Raw genomic sequence first — 24,032 nt, 5'->3', positions numbered from 1 at the left:
GCAACGCTGTCTGACAGAATTTTCTACAATGATGGAAAGGTTCTATGTCTGCACCATCCAGTACCTCAGCCACCAGCCACATGCAACTACTGAGTACTTGAAATGTGGCTAATGCAATTGAGGAATTGAATTGAGTTTAATTTTAATTAATTTGAATTTAAATAGTCACACGAGGCAAGCAGCTACTGTACTGGACAGCGCAGGTCTAGGCATCCTGCCTCTACACAGAGGATTTAGAGGGGGCCTAGAATTTCCAGGAGCTAAGGACTGGGCTGCTGCCTACAGCTCTCGGGATGGGGCACACAACAGGCACTCAGTAAATGTGTATGGGCTTGAACCATGCTGCATGAACCCAGACCATGCCTCCTGCATCTGGGGTGTGGGGATGGGAGCCCCTGCAGACAGAACACTCTATACCTCCCACCCATCACCTGCCTCAACATTCGGAGGCGTCCACAAGGAAATGACAGTCTGCCAGGCGACATGGCTCACGCCTGTAATCCCAGCATTTTGGAGGCCGAGGCAGGCGGATCACCTGAGGTCAGGAGTTCAGGACCAGCCCAGCCAACATGGTGAAACCCCATCTCTACAAAAAATTTACAAAAATTAGCCAGGCGTGGTGGTGGGTGCCTATAATCCCAGCTACTCAGGAGGCTGAGGCAGGTGAATCGCTTGAACCCGGGAGGGGGAGGTCGCAGGTTGCAGTGAGCCGAGATCGCACCATTGCACTCCAGCCTAGGTGACACGAGTGAAACTCTCAAAAAAAAAAAAAAGAAAGAAAGAAATGACAGCCTCATCAAATCCCAAGTCCCCAACCCTGGAGTAGGCCAAGAGGGAACAGGTGTACTGAGTCCTTGTCAGGAACAGCAGGGAGGACACTGCAGTTCCCACTGCCTCTTCCGGCCCCCACCCCCTGCATCCGGCCTCCAGCCCAAGCCACTGCCACCCTGGTACAGGAGACCGAGTACCAGGCAGTCTCCTGAGCTCAGCATGGCTTTACAGCAACAAGTCTTTCACTTCCTGCTCCTAAGTTAGGGCTACCCTCTCACCTGCCCCTTCTACAAACCCCTAGATGTCACTTCCTCTGAGACATCATCCTTCAGGCCCAAGCAGTCATGAGCCCTCCCCCCATCTCCAGGTAGCATTGATCACAGTTTTGCAACTTCTGTTGACTTATCTGTTGCCTCACATGGAAGGTGTTCAAGAGGGGATGGTGGTGCATTCACCGCTGGGTTCCCGACACCCAGCTCAACCACTGGCCAGAGGGTCCTAGGTGAATCTTTTTAACTTTTTGCAGAAACAGGTCTCACAATGTTGCCCAGGCTGGTCTTGAACTTCCAGCCTCAAGCGATCCTCCTGCCTCAGTCTCCCAAAGTGCTCGGATTACATGTATGAGCCACTGCACCTGGCCCCTAGGTAAATCTTTATTACCGACTAAATGGCTGGATGGATGGGTGGCTGGATGTGTGTATGGTGAACAAGTGAGCTCCTGCACATCTGGTTGCTGGGTGGCTGAGTGGACAGGGAGTCAAGTGGACACATGGACATGGGGAGAGGAAGGGCAGACATGTGGGTGGCGGGCATTTGGACAGATGATTGCAGACAGACATTTAGGAGGGTGGCTGTCTGGCTGGAAGGACATCCACCCAAGGTACAGGGGCAGTCCTGGGGGGCAGGGTGCAGACCCTCACCAGGATGTCCAGGCAGGCGGCCTTGAGGAGGGTGATCTGGTCGGCGATAGTAAGGGTGGTGAAGCCTGGCAGCTGCTTGGCGAACTCCACAGTCTTAATGATGCACTTGGTGGAGAGTTCACTGAACTTGTCCCAGAGGTCAATGTCCAGAGAGACACGTTGTTCTGAGCTGTTGTTCTGGGGGAGGAGGGAGAGTGAGGGCCTTCTTCTCCATGGCACCCCTTCTCGGCCTGGCTCTGCCAGCCCCCACAGGCCTGCCCTCTACCTGGCCTTCACTTCCTGAGAGCTCCTTGGGAAGAGGCAGCGGGGGAGGGAGAAGAGAGGGGAAGGGAAGAACGCAGCAAACCAGCCAGAGGGGAAGAGGAAATGCCTGGCACAAGAAGGGGTGCCCGAGAGGGGCCCGTCCTGGCCCTGTGGCCCTGGGCACCTCCCACCCTGCAGGCCGGGGGAAAGCCATACCGTAGTGTATTTGCCCAGCTGGCAGAGGGCAGGGAATGTTTCCTGGTGCGCTTTGCGCACCTTCTCAATGAGCTCCCCCACCTCCGGCGTCAGCGTGTAGCTCTCAGAGCACTCGGGCTTGGGCACCTCCTTCTTCTTCTTGTTTCGGTCGTTTCTCACAGCTGTGGAAGGCAGAGGGGGTTAGAGGGCAGCTGCAGGCTGCTCAGGGCTTCGTCCACCCCCAGCCTGACAGAGAGCTACCAGCTGCTGAGGAGGTCACCCCCAGCTTTAAGCATGCGCACACAGCACGCGTGCATAAGCAGGCAAGACATCGCCACGCACTCCGGCCCTCTATGCCCACCCAACCCACGCATCAAGTTCTGCCCAGGAGCCCCATGAGCAGAGCTGTGGCCCTGGACACAAACCCCGCAGCTGGCTGTGTGCTGTCCCCCACGCAAAGGTCCTTCTCCCGCCTCCACTCGCCCAGCCCTCCCAGCTGCAGTCTCCCTGGGGGTCCCTTGGGACTGGCTCTAAGCAGCTCCTGGGGTAGGCGGGGAGTAGGGCTCCCCAGCCTGAGAGTGAGGGGCCTGGCGGGGAGAATCTCTCGCCCCATTAGCTGGGGAGCTGACAAATCACCAGGGGCGCTGAGCCGCACACACCACTCAGCTTTAAAGAAGCGATGGGGTCGTCGTTACCAGCCGATTATCCCAGACACACAATCACTCACAGGGCCAGTGGTGGCGGCTGCTGACGAGGGAGGAAGGGAGGGTGGGGGAGGGGCTCAGGGAGGGGGTAGCGAGGAGGGGGTAGCTGGCATAATTTGGAGATCACTCATGTCGATTCTGCAAATTCAATAAAGTGCAGGGGAGAAAAGGGAGAGGGAGAGGGAGAGTGGGGGGATAATTTGGGAAGAGAAAATTGCAGCTGTGACAAGACGTTTATCATTCGGAAGCTTTAATTCTATTGAAATGGCAGCTGCTCAGCTCCGGGGCACAGAGCAGCCAGGAGAGGGGGAGCTGGTGGTAGGAGGGAGAGGGGGAGTTGGTGGTGGGAGGGAGAGGGGGTCCCCACCCTGGTCCTTCTGCCATGGAAAGAGCAGAAGGTGGCACAAACCCAGAGGAAGGAGGAGGTGACAGCCTTTCAATGAAGGGTTCCAAGCTTGTGGGTCTGAGTTGTCTCCCACTCTTGCAGTGGGCACCCACCACTTCCTGGGCTCAGGACAAGGCACCCCCAGGCTCCTGTGGCAGGATCCTTCAGTCCCCTCCACTCCTGTCTGGGGCTCTTCGTGCAACAGTCAAAACCATCTCTCCAGTGCCCCCTCCCCACAAAGGGCTAGGGGGTCCTGCAGCCCCCTCCCCCATCCCAACCCCCAAGGCTCAGGCTCCATGGCAACGGCCACGCAGACAAGGAGGCGTCTGTCAGCGTCATTTATCTCTGACATCATCAATCACCGGTCACCACGGCAACACTCATGATTCAACACAAGAGGGTCTCCCTGTCCTGCCTTTCCCTCCCTCCCTCCCTCCCTCCATCAGGCCTCAGCTGAGCCCAAAGTGGAAACCCCATTTCCTCTGGGATCTAAGAAGTCTCAATTATTTCTTCTAACTCTGGATCCCAGACTTAACCAGACAATGGCTTTGGATCCTTGTGCCAGCCCCTCCACTCCCCGATACACACCTAAGTCCAGCCCAGCACCCCTCAGAATTCAAGCCCCTCCCCTAAGACTCACAATCAGAAGGGACCGACTATGCCGCTGAGCCCCACCCCAAGGCCAAGCGAAGCCTGGAAGAAAGCCATCCTGGAGCAAGTACACATGCACACATAAGCAAGCACACACAGCCAGACGTGCAGAAACAGAACAGTCACACATACACGCTCCTGGAGCACAGACCTACACCTAGACACACAGGCAGACTTGCAGACAGGTCCTTGCAGCTACACACAAACCACCCTCAACCGTGAGCCCACGCTCACGGCATGCGTGTTCATGCATGTGCACACACATCCACAGAGCCCCGCTCCCTTGGTCTTTAGGAGCACCTGAGGCCCCTGCCCCATGGCACTCACACTCCTTGGACATGCCCACTTCGAAGCACTTCTGCAGCCGGCAGTACTGGCAGCGGTTCCGGGTCACCTTGTTGATGATGCAGTTCTTGTCCCGGTGACACGTATACACCATGTTCTTCTGGATGCTGCGGCGGAAGAAGCCCTAGGTATGGAGGGAAGGGAGTCAGGTTGTCCACACCCACAGTGGGAGCAGTGCCTGGCTACAGTCTCAGTCTAGGGGGAAGAGGGCCAGGCCAGCTGCTGCCCCTAGCCTTTGCCCATCGCCTACCTGGGCAAGCCAGAAAAGGTGGGGAGGACGATTCACCTAAAAGGATCCTCCTCAGGAGAATCCCAGTACCTGCCTCAATGCTGCGGGACGGGCAGGAGTCTTCCCCCAACTCACAGTACACACCTGACTACTCCCCGCTTCCAGGGAAAGGACCTCAGGGCTGCTGATGAGTCAGAAATAGAAAGACATGGGGCTACCTTGCAAACAGCCAGGGATCTGGAACCCACACCCATGAACTCAGAACACAGGAAGAGCAGACAAGCAGGAAGAGGCCAGGAGGCAGACACAGGGGCCAGAGAAATGGAGGCGCACACACACACATGCACTCAGAAGCAAGGCAGAAACACGCAGGTTCACCAACGAGACAGGCATGCACCAACCAACACAGACACAGACCCAGACTGGCCAGGGGCTCCACATACAGGCTGACTAGAGTCAGATGGACAGATGAAAAACAGATCAGGGACAACCAGACAGAAGAAGACACACAGCCTGAAGCCTTGCGCTTTGCCCTTGACCTCCGTCTCACACCTGGGGATAGCTATTCCAGGCTGAAGGGCAGCCCAGAGCCACAAGGCCCAAAGCTGTAAGCCTCTGAGCCCCAATCTCTGGAGGGAGAAACCCACACAGAGGCTCAGGTCCTGGGGAAAGGAGGAGAAGCCAGGCAAAGAGCTACTGAGAAGGAACGGTTACATCTGCACCCTGGCGCCTAACACGAGGGTGGGGAAATTCAGCCAGACACTGGGGAGCCCATAGCCTGGGCACCTGAAGGGGAAGCCAAGGCAGGGTGCCTGCTCCTAACTGCCTCCTGCCAGGCTGCCATAGTGAGGTTCAGGCAGGGCCGCTGGGGGAGGACTCCTGGGTCCCCAGCCAAGAGCCAGTTGGCAGCCAGCTCACCATGGCAACCTGGGCAGCGGTGGCAGAGCAGGCGTATGCCCTGCCAGCTGGAGGATGAAGACAGGGAAAGGAGCTGAGGCAGGAGGGGCCTCTGGTTTGAGGGAGCCCTTTACATTTACAGAGGAGGTCCTACAGCAGGTGTCCTGCTTGTTGTCAGCTTCCACAGAGAAACAAGAGCAGCAGCTTCGGGGACATCCCCCCATCCCAACTGCACACTCCCCACGACACCAAAGTGGGGACATCCCATTTACCTAATCAAGCTGTCCTTCCCAATGACCCCTTCAACTCACCTTGCAGCCCTCACAGGCGCTGACCCCATAGTGGTAGCCTGAGGACTTGTCCTGACAGACAAAGCAAGGCTTGTAGATGCGGGGTAGAGGGGGCGGTGAGGGAGGGCTGGGCACTATCTCTTCAGAACTGCTGCTCTGGGTCTCAATGGCTGGAGAAAGAAGAGGGGAGGGGCAGTTAGAGACCTAGGTCGCCATCCTTAGTACTGAGCCCCACCCTTCCTCCAAGAGCTGGTCTCTCCTATGATCCTCTCCCAGCCTCACCACTGCTGGCAGGATTCAAGTCTTAGGAAAACTGGGACTCCCCAGCCAGACTCAGGGAAGGAGGCTGCCAATGAGGCCTCCAGTGCCCCATCACTCCTACAGACTCCTAGGACCCCCACCTTCAAAAACACAAAGATATGATGATAAACCATCAGATTTGCATGTGTGCCATGACTGTGCTTGGGGAGTAGGGGTGGGGGTCAACCTGACCCTAAAGCTCCTGCCCTTGGGTGACCTGGACCCATTCTCCTCTGAGTTAGGAAGGAGTTAAGGCCTGAAGAGGGAGGGAAGAGGACACAAGCTGGGGGCAGAGGAAACTGGGGTCAACAGGATATTCAAAGCCAGCCACTCCCCTGCTCCCTCTGCTTCCACTCCCCCTTCCACCCCATTCTGCCAGCAGCCATAGGCCCTCCTCCACCCAGACAATCCCAGGGCCAGGGACCCAAGGCAGGGGGTGCAAAGAGTCACAAATGCTGGGCAGAGCAGGAGGGGTCCCCCTGAGATAGGCAGGAGACACCCTAAATACAGGGAGAAGGGTCCTTGGGGCCCCAGAAGCCCATCATTCTGGGTACCCCTCATGTGGGGAGAGATGGCATGACAAAGGGGGTCTGTTCCCATCAATGCTCTGTCTGTCTGGCCTCAATACTATGTCCGGATTACTGCCCCTCCCCTTGTGTTATTCAGCTCCAAGAGGGCAGCCAGGAGGGGTGACCCAGACAGCATGGGCAGCCCTCACTGGCCAAAACCTCCCCAGTGCCTGGCACCATGCCCATCACTGGAGGCAGAACAGGGCTGGGTTGGGTAGGGGCTGTCTGTGTCTAAAGCCTGGGCAGCTAAGGGTGTTGGGTGCAAGCTAAGAACCATGACCAAGACAATCCCAGATTCCCAAGGGGCCACCCAGTATCATCCTAAGGCCTTTACCATGTTCAAGTCAACATGTTCAGGGCCAAGGATGGGTGAGGACACCTCCCTGAGTAGACAGATCCCTGCCTCCTCCCATATCTCATAATCCTACCTAGCCCTACCCCAAAATACAGCACATGAGATTCTGGCTGGCGTTTAAAGGTACCTGCAGCTCCTGGCCCAAGCACCTTAAAGACATGAGTAACATGGCCCCAAATCACACGGCCCTAAAGTTGGGGCACAGAGGAAGGAAGCATGGGAACACCAGGAGCTATGTGTTACCACCCTCCCCACTTACCTGCAGACACAATGGGGGCTCCTAGGTGGCTGATAACGGAACCATGCCAACAACTTTGGCAGGGCTTTCCTGGCTCTTAGTAGTGCCTGGGTGCCACTTCCCTGGCCAGCCTGGCTGACCAGCACTGCTACAGTCCCACATCCCCTTCCCTGCCCCCAGAGCAGCCTGCAGCAAAGCCACAGTTGATGCCCACAAGCCCCCCCAGCTCAGTAGACTCTCTTCTGACCTCCCTCCACCGTCTGCTCCTCACCCCAACACCAACTGCCCTGGCCTGGTTTTCTCCCACTTCATTCTCCCCAGGCCAGACAAGCAAATGAGACAGGCTGAGAGCCCTGAGAACAGCTGCTGGGGGGTAGGGTTGGGGGGCCTGGGTGAGGCCAGGAGGCAGAGGGGGTGAGCGACAAAGGAGCCCTTTGTTGTGCTAACTTTTTCCAAGACGTAAAAGCAGTAACAATAGACAATCCAGACTGGTTGGAGGGGGGGTCAAGGGCAAGGGGGTATGTGGAGGGTTGTGGGGAACCATGGCCTAGAATCTTGGTCAACATTCCAACAAGCAGAAGAAGAAGGCACTGATCTCCCCACCCCTCCTAAGTCACCATTTGCGCTGGGCTCCCCCTTTCCCCAGGCCCCACCTCTGAAATGAACCAGACTGGAGAGGGAGAAAGGACTGAGGGAGCTGTGAGGTACAGAGTGAGGTGGCAGGAGGGGAGCTGGGGCATGGGGAGCCACGGAGGATACCAGGATGAGGGCTAAACAGCTCTGAGGCCTGGGACAGACTACAGGGCACAGACCCATAAACACATGAAGCTTAAGCAAAGTCCAACAGAGTGTTTACAGAACTGAAAGAATGTGCTTTTGAAAATTATTTTTTGGCAGAATGGCAGAGATGACAGGAGGCGAGGGCTACAGTTTGGGCTGGGCGAGGCCTCCTTTGAGCCCAGCCAGTGGCAGCTTGGCTGCCTTGGAGGCTGTAACACAGCCTGCCCCTATCTCTACCCCAACCCCACCTGTCACCCAGGTAACCCAGCTCTGAGGTTTCCCTGCTCTGCCCTTTGAACCCAGAGCTTGAGGCCCCACCTCCCCAGGCCTCCAGCCAGCAGCCCAAGGAGGTGAGGTACAGGGACCAAGGCGGAGGTGTGGGGAACTCCGGGATACTCACAGCCTCTGCCGGAGTTGGGACACAGCCATTAACACCCTGCACACACAGGTGGAGAGGGGAGGGACACCAACGGGGGAGGGATTGGCCCGGCCTAGCCCCTCCCTGCTAACCTCCCTCTCCAGAGGCCCAGCCCACCAATCTCTTCTCTTCCTGCGCTAGCACTCAGGCTAGAGAAGGACCACACCTTCTCTGCTCAAAGTTCCAGCGCCCAGCAGAGGACTGGAACTGACCCAGGAAGCCAGGCGTCCCCTCCCGCCAACGCTGCCAGAGTGCCCCTCCCCCGCTCCCCCATCCTAGTAGGGCGGGTGGTGCAGAGCGCTCCACTCCAGATTCCCCACGCCCCCGAGCCGTTCACAGGCTCGCACAAGGGGCCGGTTTCCTGGAGGAGATCAGCAGGAAATCAGCCGGGCCCCCGGCCAGCGGCTCCCCTCCCAATCCAGCTGGCGCCCGCTCCTCCGCAGCTCCCCTCGCAGCCCCTGGGGACGGTTGGGGAGGGGGCGCAGGGCCCTCGGTACCGCCCTTCCTCCTCCCGGGGAGGCGAGGGGGGGGGTCGGGAGGGGCGGGAGGGGAGGTAGCTCTGGATGTAGCGCAGCAGCAGCAGCGGAAGAAGGCCCCTAGCACAGCGGCTGCCCGCCCGATAAGCATCTCTCCCTCCCCCTACTACGGGCATCCACGTGCTTCACATTCTTGGACGTCTGGGAGCGGGCGGAGGTGTGAGTGGTTGAGATTGGTGGGGGACAGATGGGGAGCCACATCCTGTGCACCCCCCTTGTCCTCTAATGCACCGAAATGGGGGATCTGGGGAGAGAGGCAAGGTCGCTAGGGCCCTGCAGGACCCAGGAGGCTGCCTTCTCCGACAGCCAACCTGCTCTTCCCACCTTCAGTGGAAGTGAAGTGGGCAGTGAATTCCCCAAGAGGGGGCTGGAGGCGGCTCCAGTCACCAGAGGACCTCCACACACACCAAGGGGTCCCTTCCAAGTCGGTGGCATTGGCCTCACATATTCTAGATGGACTCTAGTTGCCACCCTCAGACTCCAGGTCCTTCCTGTGCCTTGGGGCAAGTCTCCAGTGCCCCCCCCCCCCCCCCAACCTTGCAGCCTCAGGACCTGAGTCCACTGAGACCTCATTGACTTATACGAAAACCCACGCTCAGACTACAGGAACTCTAGGTCTACCCCACCCCAGAACGGGTGTGAGGACAGGTCTCCACTTTGCCGTGTCCAGTGGTTTAGGGGAAGCAGGGCTTACCAATACACTGTCCTACACGCCGTGATCCTCCTTCCCCTCCAGTTCTGGGCCAGGAAGAGCTGAGCTGTCCCCATGGGCTAAGAAGAGACGGGCTGGAGTCCAAGGTCTCAGATTCCAGCTTCTCTCCAGCCTCTGGAGAAGGTGGCCAAGGCAGTGGAAGGGGTGACTCTGGCAGCCCCTGCCCCAACTATCCCACTAGAGGAGAGGGGCCTTGCTCCAGCACTTGGAGAATGAGAAAAAAGGTCCTAAAGTCACCCTCTCACTCTCTCTCCTTCCAAAGTCAACGGTGGATATCCTCCCTCTGCTGTCTACAGCCACACAGCAGATTCAGCCCCAGAGGCAAAGGTCGGGGACAGGACAATAGGAAAAGCTGGGATTGACGTGGCTCTGGGAGGACAGAGGTGGGCTCTCTGTCCATCTCAGGTCTCTCTTCTCGAAGCAAGAGGGGCTTCAGGTGCGGTAAGTCCTTTGCCCTTCAACCTTCTCCAATCTGCCAGGCCCCCTAGACCCACTCCACCCCTCCTCCCAGGCAGGCAGGAGGGAGGCAGCAGGTCTGGGAGGGTGGGAGATCCTCCAGGGAAGAGCTTTCCCCAGGAAAGAGCCCAAAGTCCAGTAGGTGAAGAAACCTGAGCCATCTAACAATAACCCCTTTGCGCCTGCTCCAGCCCACCCAGTGTATACTGCCTCACAGCTAGGCAGGAAAATGCCCAGGTGTATACCCTGGTGCTCCCAGCTCCTGGGTGTGCACAGAGCCCTTCCTCCCAGGGGAGCTTGCACCCAGGCAGGGGTCAACAAGGAGAAAAGGTGACTAGGCTGTCAGGATGCTAGGATTCTCATTAGTGCCCCTCTTAGGAAGGGACAGCCCAGGGCCTAGCCGTATTCCCAACTGAATTCGGGTTAACAAAAGGACTCGGTGGCGGGGGTGGGGGGGTGGGGGGTGGGGAGGGGAGGGGGGAGGGCTGGGAAGGGATGCAGTCCTCATTTCCAGAGTAGCCCCAGACCCACAAAAACAAACTCATCCCCCAGAGAACAAGCCGGATTAGGATTAGGGGGAGAGGGATTCTTCCCACCAGAGCAGCTTCTCTCCCCTCCACTCCTGGGGATGAAAGCCTCAAAGATGACAGCCAAGTGTCTAGGGCCAGGACAACCCCAACATGGACCAAGTGCACCTTGCCAAGATGGAAGGTTGGTTAGGATGGCAGACGGGTGTCTGATGAAGTTGCCCCCTCTGCCACACCCCACTGTCAATAAGACATCGAGTGCTCCCCTGACACCCACTCTAATGACGCAAGAGCAGGGGCTGGGGGCAGCAGCTGTCGCACAGGAAGGGACTCTCCCTCGAGCTTTGGCAGGAGTGGGATCTGGGGAGGGGAGCAGACCTTTACCCCACCCTCCAGCCTGCTGTGAAGCTATTGGATTCCAGACAAGACGATATAAACTGGGGGCAAGGGGCTTGGGCTTCATCTCTCCTGGAAGAAATGACACAAGAGATGAAGGAATGTTTCTTGAAAAAAGGAACCCTCAAAGTTCCTCAGCCCTAATCTGAGAAATTGCACTCAGGGTTACTGGGGGCGGGGCGGGGGGGGGGGTGGGTTCAATTGTCCAGCAAGGGCAACATGGATTAAGTGAAAGGTAGAGACAAGATCCCTATCCCTGAGGAGCAGTGGAAGCCCTACCGCCCACTCCCACCCCCTGCAGCAGCAGAGGGAGAGGCCGGTACGTACAGTGGTTTGAGCCATTCCAAAGCGGAGTCCGGAGCGGGGTGGAGTAAGGACCCGAGGCGGGAAGCCCCTTCTCCGGGAGCAAACAGGCCCGGTTCTGGTTATAAAAATCCACCACTAGGAAGGGGTTAGGGGTGGGACCCCCCACTTCCACACTCTCGTACATCTTCCCCCTCGAAGGCAGGAGGTCCGAGTTCGGAAGTCCTGCGCGCCGCCCCCGTCAGTCAGCCGGCGGCGCCATCCGAGTAAAGCAGCTGGGGGCGAGGAGACGTCCCCTCGCCCTGACTGGTGACCCGGGCAGGGGGCCGCCCCCTGCCCTGAAGTCTCCGCGTCTAAGTCCGCCGGCAGCTTCGCCAGTCCCAGTGAGAAGCGGTGAAGTTGTGTGTGCTGGGAGCTGGGGATCCCTTGGCTCTCCTTGGGAAACCCGGTAGGGAACGCGAACTCAGCAGCTTCACCTCGAGGGGGCTCCCGTCCAGAGTCTCGTGGCGTCCGAGGCAGAGTCCCGCGGCTCCCCAAGTCCGCAGGCCAGGGGCGGGATCAGCGCGGGGAGGGGGGTCAATGAGCACTTCCTCCTCCCCGCTGGGGCTCCCGGGCTTCTCCGGGGATTCTCCGTGGCGAGGATTCCGGGTGGGGGTGGGGACCCCGCGTGGTTCCGCCTCTGCCAGGCGAGGGACAGCCGGTGGCTCGCTAGGTCTCCGGTGGTGCGCGCCGCGGCCCCCCAACCTCAGCTCGCGCGCCCCCTCCCCTCCAGGTACCACCCCCTTTTCTCTGCCCCGCCCCGTCCAGGCGCCGCCCCTGGCTTAACCCATTCCCGGCGGGTCTAGCTGCAGCGGGAGAAACGCAGGGAACCGAGAGGGAGAGGCGGCCCGTGGACAGGCGAGTGGGGGCAGCCTGGGAAGGGGGAGGAAAGGAGAAGGAAGGGGGAAAGGCAAGAGGGGAGGAGTACATAGTAGAGGGAGGCCGAGTACAGGGAGAGGAGGGGGTTGCAGGGGGACTAGGACGGAAGAGGGGCGGGCGTCTTCCCTAGTCCCAGTTCCGGCTCCCAGGCTCCCAGGCTCCCCCAGTGTTTGGTCAATCCTCAGCCGAGTGAAGCCATGGTGGAGGTAGCGGTGGGGCGGTGAAGAGGGGGGTGGTCCTGGTGTCCTCCCCTTAACACACACCCCACCCAGGCTGTGCCTCATTTGCCTAATGCAATGCGGCTGAACTCTCGCTGAACTCGCCTGGCGGCGCCTCACCTCCGAGTGACCCACCCACCACTGCCCGTGACATCACCCGCCTGCGAGCCCCCTGCCCGGCTGGACCGGGCCACCTCCCCGGGAGACTCGGAGAGGAGAGCGGCCGCAGGAGGCGTAGGGCTGGAGTGCGCTGGGCTAAGTGTTGGCGCCCGGGTGTGACATTGTGCAGCTCGGAGGTTGTGTCGGAATGAGACACCGGTTTGTGTCATTGTCTGTGACATCATGTGTGACTCTCCAGCCGCCGGAACCCGACGCGGCAGCGCGGGTGCTGTTAGCACAAGCACAAGCAGAGGGGGCTCTCCTCCCCACGCTCTGCGTGCTTCCGGTGAGCAAAGCCCCGCCCAGGGTGTCTCCCAGCTGGGGAACCAGGATCGGCCCCTGGTGCACTGTCCCGCCCTGGAGAGATAAAAGGAGGAGCTGGTGCCTTCCCGTTGACTATTTCATCCTGGAAGCCCTCGGGATGCACGTTTCATTGGAAGAAAGGCCTAGCTTGGGTAGGACCCTAGAGAGGAGATACCCCTGGAGGAGGGGGTATCCTATTAACCGCACTCTCTAGAAAGAAGAATGGAGATGTACATGCTACCCAAGGATATTCTTCTGGAGGCCTGGTTCCTTATATACGTTGTCATTTTATACTCACAGCAACTTCAAGAGATAAGTTTTACAAATAAACAGGTCTCAGCAAGACTACGTGGGTTGTCCAAGATCACATTACTAATAATAAAGAGTAGGGCAGGGGTTTTAACTTTCTGCTGCCAAAGCCCATGTTCTTACCAAGCCAGGCCAATTCAAGGTATTTTTCTGAGAACCTTCTACGTGGACACCCTGGGGAACCTGCCCTGGTAGACCTTAAGGAGCAACAGCCATTAAGCAAATAATCACTATATACACACACAATTGCAAATTGAGATAATGGTATTATGCTCTGAATAATTAACAAAGGCACCTAATTTAGGTTGAACTAAATTAGAGAAGAACAAAAATAAAACAGACCTACCGTAAGGCAAAGTTTATAAGATAGTCAGGCAAAGAGTAGAAAGGAGTGTAGTCCCAGTAAAAGAACAAGTCCCAGTAAACGAGTGTAGTCCCAGTAAAAGAGCAAGCCTGTGCAAAGGCCCTGGGGTTACAGAAGTTGGTGAGTTCATTCAAGGAATTGGCAGAAGGCTAGGATGATGGAGCATAAAATTCAAAAGGAAAAGGTAAACAAGACCAGGCTGGAGAGGTGGGCTCAGGCCAGACCGGGCGGGCTTATAGGCTTCAATAAGGCTTTTGGATTTTATCCTAAATGCAAGGAAAAGCCATAGAGAGATTCCAAGCAAAGGAGAGATAAGATCAGATTTACAGTGTAAAAAGATCTTTCCAGCAGTTGTGTGAAGAATGGATCATAGGAGGGCAAGAGAGACCAGGTAAAAGCTACTGCAGCAGTCCAGGCAGCAGACAAGGGTGGCTTAGCCTAGGAAACTGAAAGTGCTGATGGACAGAGGAAGGTGGAAGGTGGCTTCACTAGATATTTTAAAGGTAAAATCAATGTGGCAGGGGGTGAGGTAGGAGGTAGCAAAGAGGCTTGTGTACGGCTTATGTATCAGTGAAATGCCTGAGACTGCAAAGCAGAGAAGTCCACTGGGCAGCTGGGCAGGTGGGTGTGGGGCCCTGAAGTGCAGTCAGGGTTGCAGATGGAATGCTGGGGTCTGGGGGCAGGTATGCAAATCTTGACAGTGGATGCGACCTACGGGGAAGAGGACAGAGTGCTTCCATGCCCTTGGGATCTTTCCTCTCAAATGATGGAGCTAGGCTCTGTGCTCACAGCTGCAAGATGCTAAGGGACCTGAGATTCTCTCCCTGCCATCGAAGACTTCATGGTTAGGAAAAGAGGTCCCAAATGATTACAGCTCACGGCAGGAACAGGGGAGAAGCAACTTCATGGTAGAGAGATGAGTGTTGTTAAAAAATAAATAAGGATTCACAGGCATTCTAAGTAGGGAGGGAGAGTGTGGCAAAGAAGGGGGAACATCTGTGAAGATTTCTGGGAAGAGGCGGCATTCAAGATGTTCCTTGAAGGAGAGATAGGATTTCCGGAGCTGGAGAGGAGAAGCTAGGGCAAGAGGCCTGTTCTGGGCAACAGCAAGGTCATGGGGCAGGTCAGAGCAGAACACAGTGTCCTGAGGCAGTGGGAGAAGAGGGAAACAAGGAAGGCTCTGGCCAGCAGCTGCGGCTGGGGGGCCTCTGGTAGCAGCTGTCTGCAGGCCTGGGGCCCCATCCTGCTCAGCCTTATCCCTCCCTCAGCTCCTTCTCAGGGCTTTGCGTTTAGTAAGCCCTCAGCAGGTGCGGGCTGAACTGGCCCCCACTTGTGCCAGGCAGGGCCTCCTCCTGTCCCCAACCCCATCTGGAGGGGACAAGAAACAGGAAATCATGAGGCCCAGTGCCAGGTGGACACTGGGTCCCAGTACAGAGTGGTGCCATCCCCCAAGACAGTGCCCAGCTCTACCCTGCCCCTCACTATCACAGCCTTGCTGGGTATGTGAAACTCACCAAGGGCCTCAGCAGGAAGTGGGCCACCATGGCCTAACAGCAACTTGCCCAGCCAGGGAAGGATCAGAAGTCTTGCTTTACTTTATTTATTTATTTGAGACAGAGTCTCATTCTGTCGCCCAGGCTGGAATGCAGTGGTGTGATCTCAGCCCACTGCAACCTCCACCTCCAGGGTTCAAGTGATTCTCATGCCTCAGCCTCCCGAGTAGCTGGAATTACAGGCACACACCAGCATGTCAGCTAATTTTTGTATGTTTTGTAGAGATGTGGTTTTGCCATGTTGCCAAAGCTGGTCTCGAACTCCTGAGCTCGAGCGGTGTTCCCACCTTGGCCTCCTAAAGTGCTGGGATTACAGCCACCGTGCCTGGCCAGACGTTTTGCTTTAAAGAGAAGGAAACGGATTCGGAGAGAGCTTGAGTGACCTGCCCAAGGCCACACAGGAAGAACTGTCCTTTAAGACTCCTGCCCATGGAAAGCCCTTGGTCTGTGGGCTGCTTGAGGTTTCCAGCAACCCAGAAGCCAAAATGGGGAGGGGAGCACCTCTATTTCTGACAGCCAAAGGTTGAGTGGCCTCCAATCTACCCTGGGAGGCCTGACTCACTGGCAGTGCCCCAACTCCATAGAGGAGGAGGAAGAGGAAGGCACTGCCCCAAAATCACTTAAGAGACGGGAACCACTTCCTCTTTCTGCAGACACTGCTCCCTCACAGGGCAGTCAGGCCTTCACTGGCACAGCCCCATAGGCAACACATCCCTTGGCATGGGGTAGACATGATACCTCCCGCCCTCACCCACCTCAAAGGAAGAAGGGCTTCCTTCCGGGTCCCCTCCCCCAGTGCATGCTGGGATCTTGTCCAGAGGGAACCTGTGCATTATCCTTCCTGGGAGATGAAAGGTGAGGGACCCCATATTCATTAAAAACTCCATGTAATGGCCTTTTGGCTGACTCTACATTTTGGCCAACAAGATAGGCATTGCTAGGCAGTACCCTCCCCTTGAGCTATGTCCCTCCTATTGTCCAGGGAAAGAGTGAGAAGCAGGGAGGGAGGGAGGATGCAGAGACTGCAACAGGGAGGAAGTGGCAGAGGATAGGAAGAAGGGAAGGACACAGCCTCCTCCTTTCTGCCTTCTGCTGGGGCTCACCCAGACCCTCAGGCACTCTCCAGTCTCTAGGCACACAAAGCAAATATGCAGCCACCCTTTTGGGGCTCCCATCCCTAGCTCCTCTGTTGATTGCTTGCAACTTCTTTGCCTCCATCCACAAATTGAAACAAAATAAGAATAAGAACTGTGGCTTTTACACTCTGTTCCTTCGTGTCTGTCTGGAGATGGGGGGGAGGGTGCCCGCTGAGTTCTGCAAACTCCCGTGGGCTACAGCGGGCAGATTTGGGGGTGGGGATGGTGTGAACAGATTGTATCCACAGCTTCCAGGACAGGAAGGAGATCTGGCCCAGGCCCCTTATCTTTCTTTCCCTCCAGCCTTCAGGATCCAAAACAGAGAAGACGGGGTATGGTTTGGGCCTTCCCTACGCCCCCTACCGGGGGAAGGCAGGTTCTAAGGCAGAGAAAGGGCCTCTGCAGTGAGGGAGGGGGTTTCAATCAGCAGTGAACCCCACTCCCCACGCTTCCCACACCCAAGAGTATGCCCTACAATCCCCTCTACCTATTCTGGATGGTGGAAAACAGACTGGCTTTACAATCCTACAGTCATGATTCTGCAGTACTTTAACCTCCCCGAGCACTGTATCCTCTGTGTAAGTGGGGATAATGTCCCTCTTCCAGAATTGCAGGGATTAAGATTTGTGAAACACAGACAAAGCCCCTGACACACAGTAGGTGCTCTATAGATGTTAGCATTCCATTCTCTCCAGCTCCCACCTACAAAGGGTCGGGGTCCCATGGCATCAGGTCACATGCAAGGCACAGAGCGAAGGTAGTAGTCGATGATCTTGCCTAATCTGCAGCCCTCTGAGGTAGGTTCTGGTAATATCCCTATTTTACAGATGAAGAACCATTCTCAGCCCGGGCGCAGTGGCTCACGCCTGTGGTCCCAGCACTTTGGGAGGCCAAGGAAGGCAGATCCCTTGAGCTCAGGAATTCGAGACCAGCAGGCCACATTTTGAGGCCCTGTCTCAAAAAAAAAAAAAAAAATGAGGCCAGGCACGGTGGGTCATACCTGTAATCCCAGCGCTTTGGGAAGCCAAGGCAGGCAGATTACCTGAGGTCAGGAGTTCGAAACCAGCCTGGTCAACATGGCGAAACACCATCTCTACTAAAAATACAAAAGAATTAGACCAGTGTGGTGGCAGGTGCCTGTAATCGCAGCTACTCGGGAGGCTGAGGCAAGAGAATCACTTGAACCTGGGAGGTGGCGGTTTCAGAGAGCTAAGAGATTGCACCACTGCACTCCTGCCTGGGTGACAGAGCAGGACTCCGTCTCAAAACAAAAGGAAAAACAAAACAAAACAAAAAGAGAAACATGCTCTGAGAGGTTATCAGCAAGTAGTAAGTGACACAAATGTCCAAGTTGTTGTTTTTGAGACAGAGTCTTGCTCTGTCACCCAGGCTGAAGTGCAGTGGCATGATCTTGGCTCACTTTAGCCTCAACCTCTTAGGCTCAAGCGATCCTTCCACCTCAGCCTCCCGAGTAGCTAGCTGAGACTACAGGTGCGTGCTGCCATATCCAGCTAATTTCTTCTCTTTGGTAGAGGCAGGGTCTCGCTATGTTGCCCAGGCTGGTCTCAAACTCCTAGGCTCAACTCCCCACCTCAGCCTCTGAAAGTGCTGGAATTACAGGCATGTGTCACTGCACCTAGCCAGAGTCCAAGTTTTATTTATTTATTAATTTATTTTTGGAGACAGAATCTCGCTGTATCCCCCAGGCTGGAGTGCAGGGGCGCGATCTCAGCCTACTACAACCTTCGCCTCCCGGATTCAAGCAATTCTCCTGCCTCAGCCTCCTGAGTAGCTGGGATTACAGACACGCACCACCTCGCCCAGCTAGTTTTTTCATTTTTAGTAGAGATGGAGTTTCACCATGTTGGCCAGGCTGGTCTCAAACTCCTGACCTCAGGTCATCTGCCCGCCTTGGCCTCCCAAAGTGCTGGGATTACAGGTGTGAGCCACCACGCCTGGCCCAGTGTCCAAGTTTTAAACTCATCACTACAATGCCTACTCCACAGCCCCCCAGTCAGACTCCTTTGCCCATGGAATTCCCAGGCTGAACAAAAAAGGCAGATCAGTTTTCCCCTCTGGCCAGGAAGAACAGTAAGAACCCAAACCAAAGACTACTCCTCTTTAAGCAGTCTATGCCCTAAGTCACACACCCCCGGCCCCAACACACAGACAAATTGACTCTCCCTCCTCAGCTCTGGATTTAATTCTCCCAAAACACTCTCAGCTCTCTAACCCTCTCACCCAATACACACAAGTCATTAATCCCCTTCCCAACACACACCCAACCATGACCCCACCCCCAAAATACACACAACCATGACCCTCCCCATAGTGCACACAGAATCCCAGACCTCCACAGTAAACACCAGTCTTCAGAGACTAAGCCCCAGGGGCCGGCTTAGGGGGCGGGAGAGAATCGCTGTACCATCTCTAGGACTCCCACCTGGCTCCCAGGGAGATTGTAGCACTACAAATACCCAGACCTCCCCACAATGACCTGGAGACAATTTCTGTTGGTCCCATAGGCTACTAGGTCTCTGAAGGGCATACCCAGGCCACCTACGGTGCTGCCTCCTCCCCATCTGGGGAGAAGGATGATGGGGGAGGAGGGACCCAACACCTTTGTTTGGTGGGAGGAAGCCTCATCAGCAAGGATTCCTACAAAAAGGGTGTGGGCAGGCCAGGGCAGACCACTGCTCCTGCAGGAATAGAGGACCATGGATTGTCATCTCTCCCAGGAAATGCCTCACCCTCAGCACCAGCCCTAAAGCCAGAAAAGCAGGGAAAACTAAACTGCCTCCATCTCTGAGACCAGGCATGTGACAATTTTATCTGTCATGCTTTCCTACCCAGAGCTCAGGAGCTCTGTCCACCAGGCAGCCCCAGCTCTGCAGAAGGAGGGAGATGCCAGGCTCCTTCAGACCCATGCCACACCTCTGGTCCCAGAGATGAGGAAGGTCAGGGAGAAGCTCAGAAGCTAAGGGGCTGGGTTCAGAGAAAAGTTGTTGTTGTTTACTAGAGAGAGGGGAGGGACAAGGAAACCAGAAGGCTCACAGAGGGAGGGGGCAGGAAGGGGGCATTGCCTAACCTGGGTGGAGAAGGCCAAAGGAGGCTACACTTGCCTGAAATGTGGGCACCCCACCCATATTTGGGGAGAAGGTTACCAGGATGGGAAGCCCTCCCCACCCATCTCTAAGAAAGAGGAAGAAGCTTGCAACATTCAGGGGAGGGCAAAACATTTGCTCCCTCTGGCCAGGATGGGCAAGGATGGGCCAGGCCCCTGCCCCCACCTCCAACCCTTCAACGAGCCCAGGCTGCAGGTGAAGAGAGTGTCTGGGAACTCTGTTGCCATCACCTGGGTTAGGACAAATTGTCCACAAGCACCAGGTCGCAGGTCCCCAACTTCTCCCCCTTCAAAAATCCTGCCCTGAGCTGGGTGCAGTGGCACATGCCTATGTCTCCAGCACTTTGAGAGGCGAAGGCAGGAGGACTGCTTGAGCTCAGGAGTTTGAGACCAGCCTGGGCAACATGGTAAGACCTTGTCTCTGAAAAATCAAAAAATTAGCCTGGTGTGGTGATGCACACCTGTAGTCCCAGTTACTCGCAAGGATGCCTTAAGCCCAAGAGATCAAGCCTGCAGTGAGCTGTGATCCTGCCACTGCACTCCTGCCTGGGAGACAGAGAGACCCTATATATTAAAAAAAAGAAAGCCAGGCGTGGTGGCTCACGCCTGTAATCCCAACACTTTGGGAGGCTGAGGCAGGCAGATGACTTGAGGCCAGGAGTCCAAGGCTGGCCTGGCCAACATGGCAAAACCCCATCTCTACTAAAAATACCAAAAATTTAGCTGGGTGTGGTGGCACGCACCTGTAATCACAGCTATTCGGGAGCCTGAGGCATGAGAATTGCTGGAAGCTGGGAGGCAGAGATTACAGTAAGCCAAGATGGCACCACTGCGCTCCAGCTTGGATGACAGAGCAAGACCCTGTCTTTCTTTTTTTTTTTTTGGGACGGAGTTTCGCTCTTGTTACCCAGGCTGGAGTGCAATGGCGCGATCTCGGCTCACCGCAACCTCCGCCTCCTGGGTTCAGGCAATTCTCCTGCCTCAGCCTCCTGAGTAGCTGGGATTACAGGCACGTGCCACCATGCCCAGCTAATTTTGTTTTGTATTTTTAGTAGAGACGGGGTTTCACCGTGTTGACCAGGAGGGTCTCGATCTCTTGACCTCGTGATCCACCCGCCTCGGCCTCCCAAAGTGCTGGGATTACAGGCTTGAGCCACCGTGCCCGGCCCGACCCTGTCTTAAAAAATAAAAATAAAATCCTACCCTGTCAGGAAGCAGACATTCTTCTAGTTCCAGTGACCCAATCCCAGAATATAAATCACAGTCCCTTTAAATGCAGTGAATATTCTACAAAGGTACACCAGCTCATTCCCCAGCAACCCTAAATCGCAGAGGCTGGCCTCTACCCATCACTAACACAGACTGGAGGACCAGACAAAAATCAGAGTCCCCAAACTCTAGCCATCCCACACTCCTATGTGAGGTGAAGAGAAGAGACAGCAGAAACAGAAGACAAAGGTTTGATAAGGGGTGGCAGGAGAAACTGAGGCAGCACCTGCCTGCCCCCTGGCCCCAGAGCAGAAAGGGTAGGGAACATAAAGAAGCACAGACTTAGAGCCCCTGCTCCTGGTGGCTGGTGGAGCCTGGGAGGGAGGGGGCCACAGCTAAGCCAGAGGAGGCAATCCAGGAAGCAGTGGTGGCGGTGGGCAGCCAGCCAGTGCGGGCAGTGGGGCGCCCAGCCAGGGCCTGCCCCAGGGACAAAGAGACTCCCTGGCTCTGGAGAGACAGCGCTGCCCCCACACTGAGAAGGGGGCACTGACCCAGCCCAGCCAGGCACACAGGGCAGTGGTGCCAGGCAGCTTGCCCACAGCCTGAGAGGGTGGTGGGTTCCCAGGGCAGAGTGTGCAGTCCCTGCCAGCCAGGAGAGGTGGGACACATTTCTCAGGTCAGCAGCTAACTGGCTGGCCAGCCAGCAGCCCATGACCCATTCTGCTGCTTCCACCCCCTCCCGTCCCAGGCCAGGCCCCTGCTCCCTCCTCCCCCAAGCCCTGGCCTGGCGCCCAGCTGGGCCCTGGGGGCCAGAGTTACTGTAAGTGGCCTGGCAGGCCCCAGCCCTGGACTCTGCCAGCTGGCCATAGCTGCTGCCACCTCCCACTACCTGGCTCGGCCAGCCGGCGAAGGGTACTAAGACCCCTGCCCTGCCAACGAGTGACCCCCCATGGCAGAGGGTGGAGACAAAGAAAACACAGGCCCTGCCAAGACCACGCATGCATCCGGGGCCAGAGTCCAGGCCAAGTGTCCCCTCCTGGGACACTCACCCTATTCACCCGGCCAGACCGTGGGCCCCTCCCTCTCATCCTCCCCACAAAGGGAAGCACATCCTAGCATGGCCGGGGGTGGAGCTGGCAGGGGTAGAGGTGGGGTTCCAGCCAGCCTTCCTCGGTCTGCTCCTTGAAGCCCTTTCCCTCAGAAGCACCGAGTGGGGGTGGGGCATAGGTGGTGTGCTGCTCTCACTCTAGGTAGAGCTGCCATTTCCATCAAACGTCAAGAGGTTTGTTTACCCACCTCCAGCCTCTGTGTCCAGTCCTTGGAGCTATTTTATAAGGCCCCAACAGCATAGCACAGAAGAGGGGTGCGAGCGCCACTGCAGGCCAGAATAGCATGGTTTCATCTCCCCTTCTGCCACCCCCAACTTCAAACACAGCCACCATGATTGGCCTACAGGCCACAGGGCCTTCATTTTCAAGATCTCAAATGATGGTCACCCCAACTGGAGAAGACCTTGCAGAGCACCACCGCCTTCCACTCACAGCAGAACCGATGTGTCCAGAGCCCAAGCTCTGAGGCCCAACGCCCTCCACGGTCCCCTCCACCCCCTTTCCCCCGATACCCAGACTTACTGGCTGGGGATGGTGTGCTATATCCACTAACTGGAAGCTGGTGCTGGAGAGTGGTCAGAGCGCCTGGTGGGGAGAGTCCACCCAGCATAGGAGGGAAGAAGAAGGCGTAGGGAGGCACTGGGTACCCATTGAGGTGCCCAGCCCCAGGTGTCGGGCAGGAGCTGCTGTTGCTGGCCATGCCAGGCGGCCACAGTCAGAAGGGAGGCAGACAGTCTGGCAGGGGGCTCTGGCGGGCTTCAGACCGCCCCTCCTCGGGGCATGGGGCCTGGGCCCAGATGGGGTTTGGGTGGTCGGCCCACCCGCCCTGTCCTGGAGCAGCTGTCCTCTAATCTCAGTCTCCTGGAGCCCCACCCTAGCTGGGGTCCAAGTGGGTTGGGGGATGTCTCAAGAGCCGGTCCTTTGGTCAAGCAGTTCTGTGAGCTGGCACTTTCCTGGGAAGGTCCAGAGCTGGCCTTCAGAGCATCAAAAAAGATCCCACTCCTAGATGCGCCACAGCTAGGCGGCTGAGGGGGCCATGTCCTGTGACGCTGCAGAAAGAAGAAAGACAGGTGAGTGGGCACTGAGGAACAGGCACACGGGCATTCCCCATGGAGCTCCCCAACCTGAGCTGCTGGAGATTTTCCCGTGGCACCCAGCTGAGCAGACAGCTGGCACCATGCCTGGCTGGCAGAGATGACCTGGAAGCAGGGCCCAGACACTGCTAGGGGTGGCAGGATAGCACAGCCAGGCTGGGGAGACACGGGCAGAACTCAGAGACTTGAAAGCCCTCTCCCCAACAATCCTGAGGGGAAAGAGTCCACAGTGCCACCTCAAGGGATCACTGCAGCAGAAGCAGGCAGCTGGCCCTCCTTCCCCCAGTGAGGGTTACCTGAGGTCAAGATGCAGAGAATGTGTGCTTGTGGGGAAGAGGGAGGGGGAGGAAAAGCCGCTTCCCTAAAGCATTGGCACTTCTCAGAAAAATGACTCCTAAGCCAGGAGGCCCCTCTTACACCACTTCTCCCCCCAAATCCAAGCCCCAGCACCCCAGACAGGTTTGTCCCACAGGCCCTGGGAGGAGGCCCATTTACATACACACAAACAGGAAAATGGGAACCAAGGACTCCTAGGTATCACCTCCAGTGCTTAACAGCATGGACGGTCCAGGGGTAGGTGATGTGTAAGAGGGCAAGGACTGCCCAGGAAGACTCCTACCCCCAGGCAAGGAAGGAGAGATTGATCTCAGGGTTCACCCACATACTTCTGTCTGCAGCAGCAAAACACATTGAGTAGGGTGGGAGGTGGGCAGAAGATGAAAGGCCAGATGCCCCCTTCACCAGTGTGAATACAGATCCACACAGTTTGAACAGCTGGCACCAGAGGATATGTACAGATAATACCATGAGGGAGACAGAGAGACAGAGATGAACCCAGAGATTCCACAACACAGTGAGACAGACAGGCAGCAACACGAGCAAAGAGAGAGAACACGAGGAACATATCCACAAGAGGACAAGAGGATGTTTCCAATCCATTTTGGGTATAGGTTATACATAAACATATATGCACGTATTCATTTATGAGATATATATATATATATATATATATGAAAGACAAAAGAGACAGGCAAAAAAACATGGCCAATCAAAAGCACAATGAGGCTGACACGGTGGCTCAGGCCTGTAATCCTACCACCTTGGGGGGCCAAGGTAGGTAGATCACCTGAATCAGGAGTTCAAGACCAGCCTGACCAACATGGCAAAACCCCATCTCTACTAAAAATACAAAAGTTAGCCAGGTGTGGTGGCACATGCCTGTAATCCCAGCTACTCGGGAGGCTGAGGCAGGAGAATTGCTTGAACCCATGAGGCAGTGAGCCGAGATTGCACAACTGCACTTCAGCCTGGGCAAC

The 24,032-nt window shown here is 56.5% G+C and overlaps 1 protein-coding gene across 9 annotated transcripts in view; it reads right to left on the bottom strand.

Annotated features, from left to right (window-relative positions):
• RARA (retinoic acid receptor alpha) overlaps positions 1–24,032 on the bottom strand; it is a 47,122-nt gene that overhangs the window by 3,394 nt on the left and 19,696 nt on the right. For 5 of the 9 annotated variants that reach the window (XM_017497134.2, XM_017497133.2, XM_037727391.1 and 2 more), the window contains exons 2-6: positions 22,145–22,671; positions 5,652–5,800; positions 4,197–4,338; positions 2,151–2,311; positions 1,692–1,868 (exon numbers count right to left, since the gene is read on the bottom strand). In XM_017497134.2, the coding sequence (XP_017352623.1) occupies positions 1,692–1,868; positions 2,151–2,311; positions 4,197–4,338; positions 5,652–5,800; positions 22,145–22,322 (807 nt within the window). In that variant the 5' untranslated portion in view covers positions 22,323–22,671. Of the gene's footprint in view, positions 1–1,691; positions 1,869–2,150; positions 2,312–4,196; positions 4,339–5,651; positions 5,801–5,912; positions 6,032–9,520; positions 9,690–11,244; positions 15,185–22,144; positions 22,672–24,032 lie in introns of those variants that run through there. The other 4 variants (XM_037727394.1, XM_017497136.2, XM_017497139.2 and 1 more) reach the window with 4 other exon arrangements.

The sequence above is a fragment of the Cebus imitator genome, unplaced genomic scaffold (assembly GCF_001604975.1).
Source record: "Cebus imitator isolate Cc_AM_T3 unplaced genomic scaffold, Cebus_imitator-1.0 Scaffold228, whole genome shotgun sequence".
Taxonomy (NCBI): domain Eukaryota; kingdom Metazoa; phylum Chordata; class Mammalia; order Primates; family Cebidae; genus Cebus; species Cebus imitator.
This window is presented reverse-complemented; position numbering and strand designations above follow the sequence as displayed.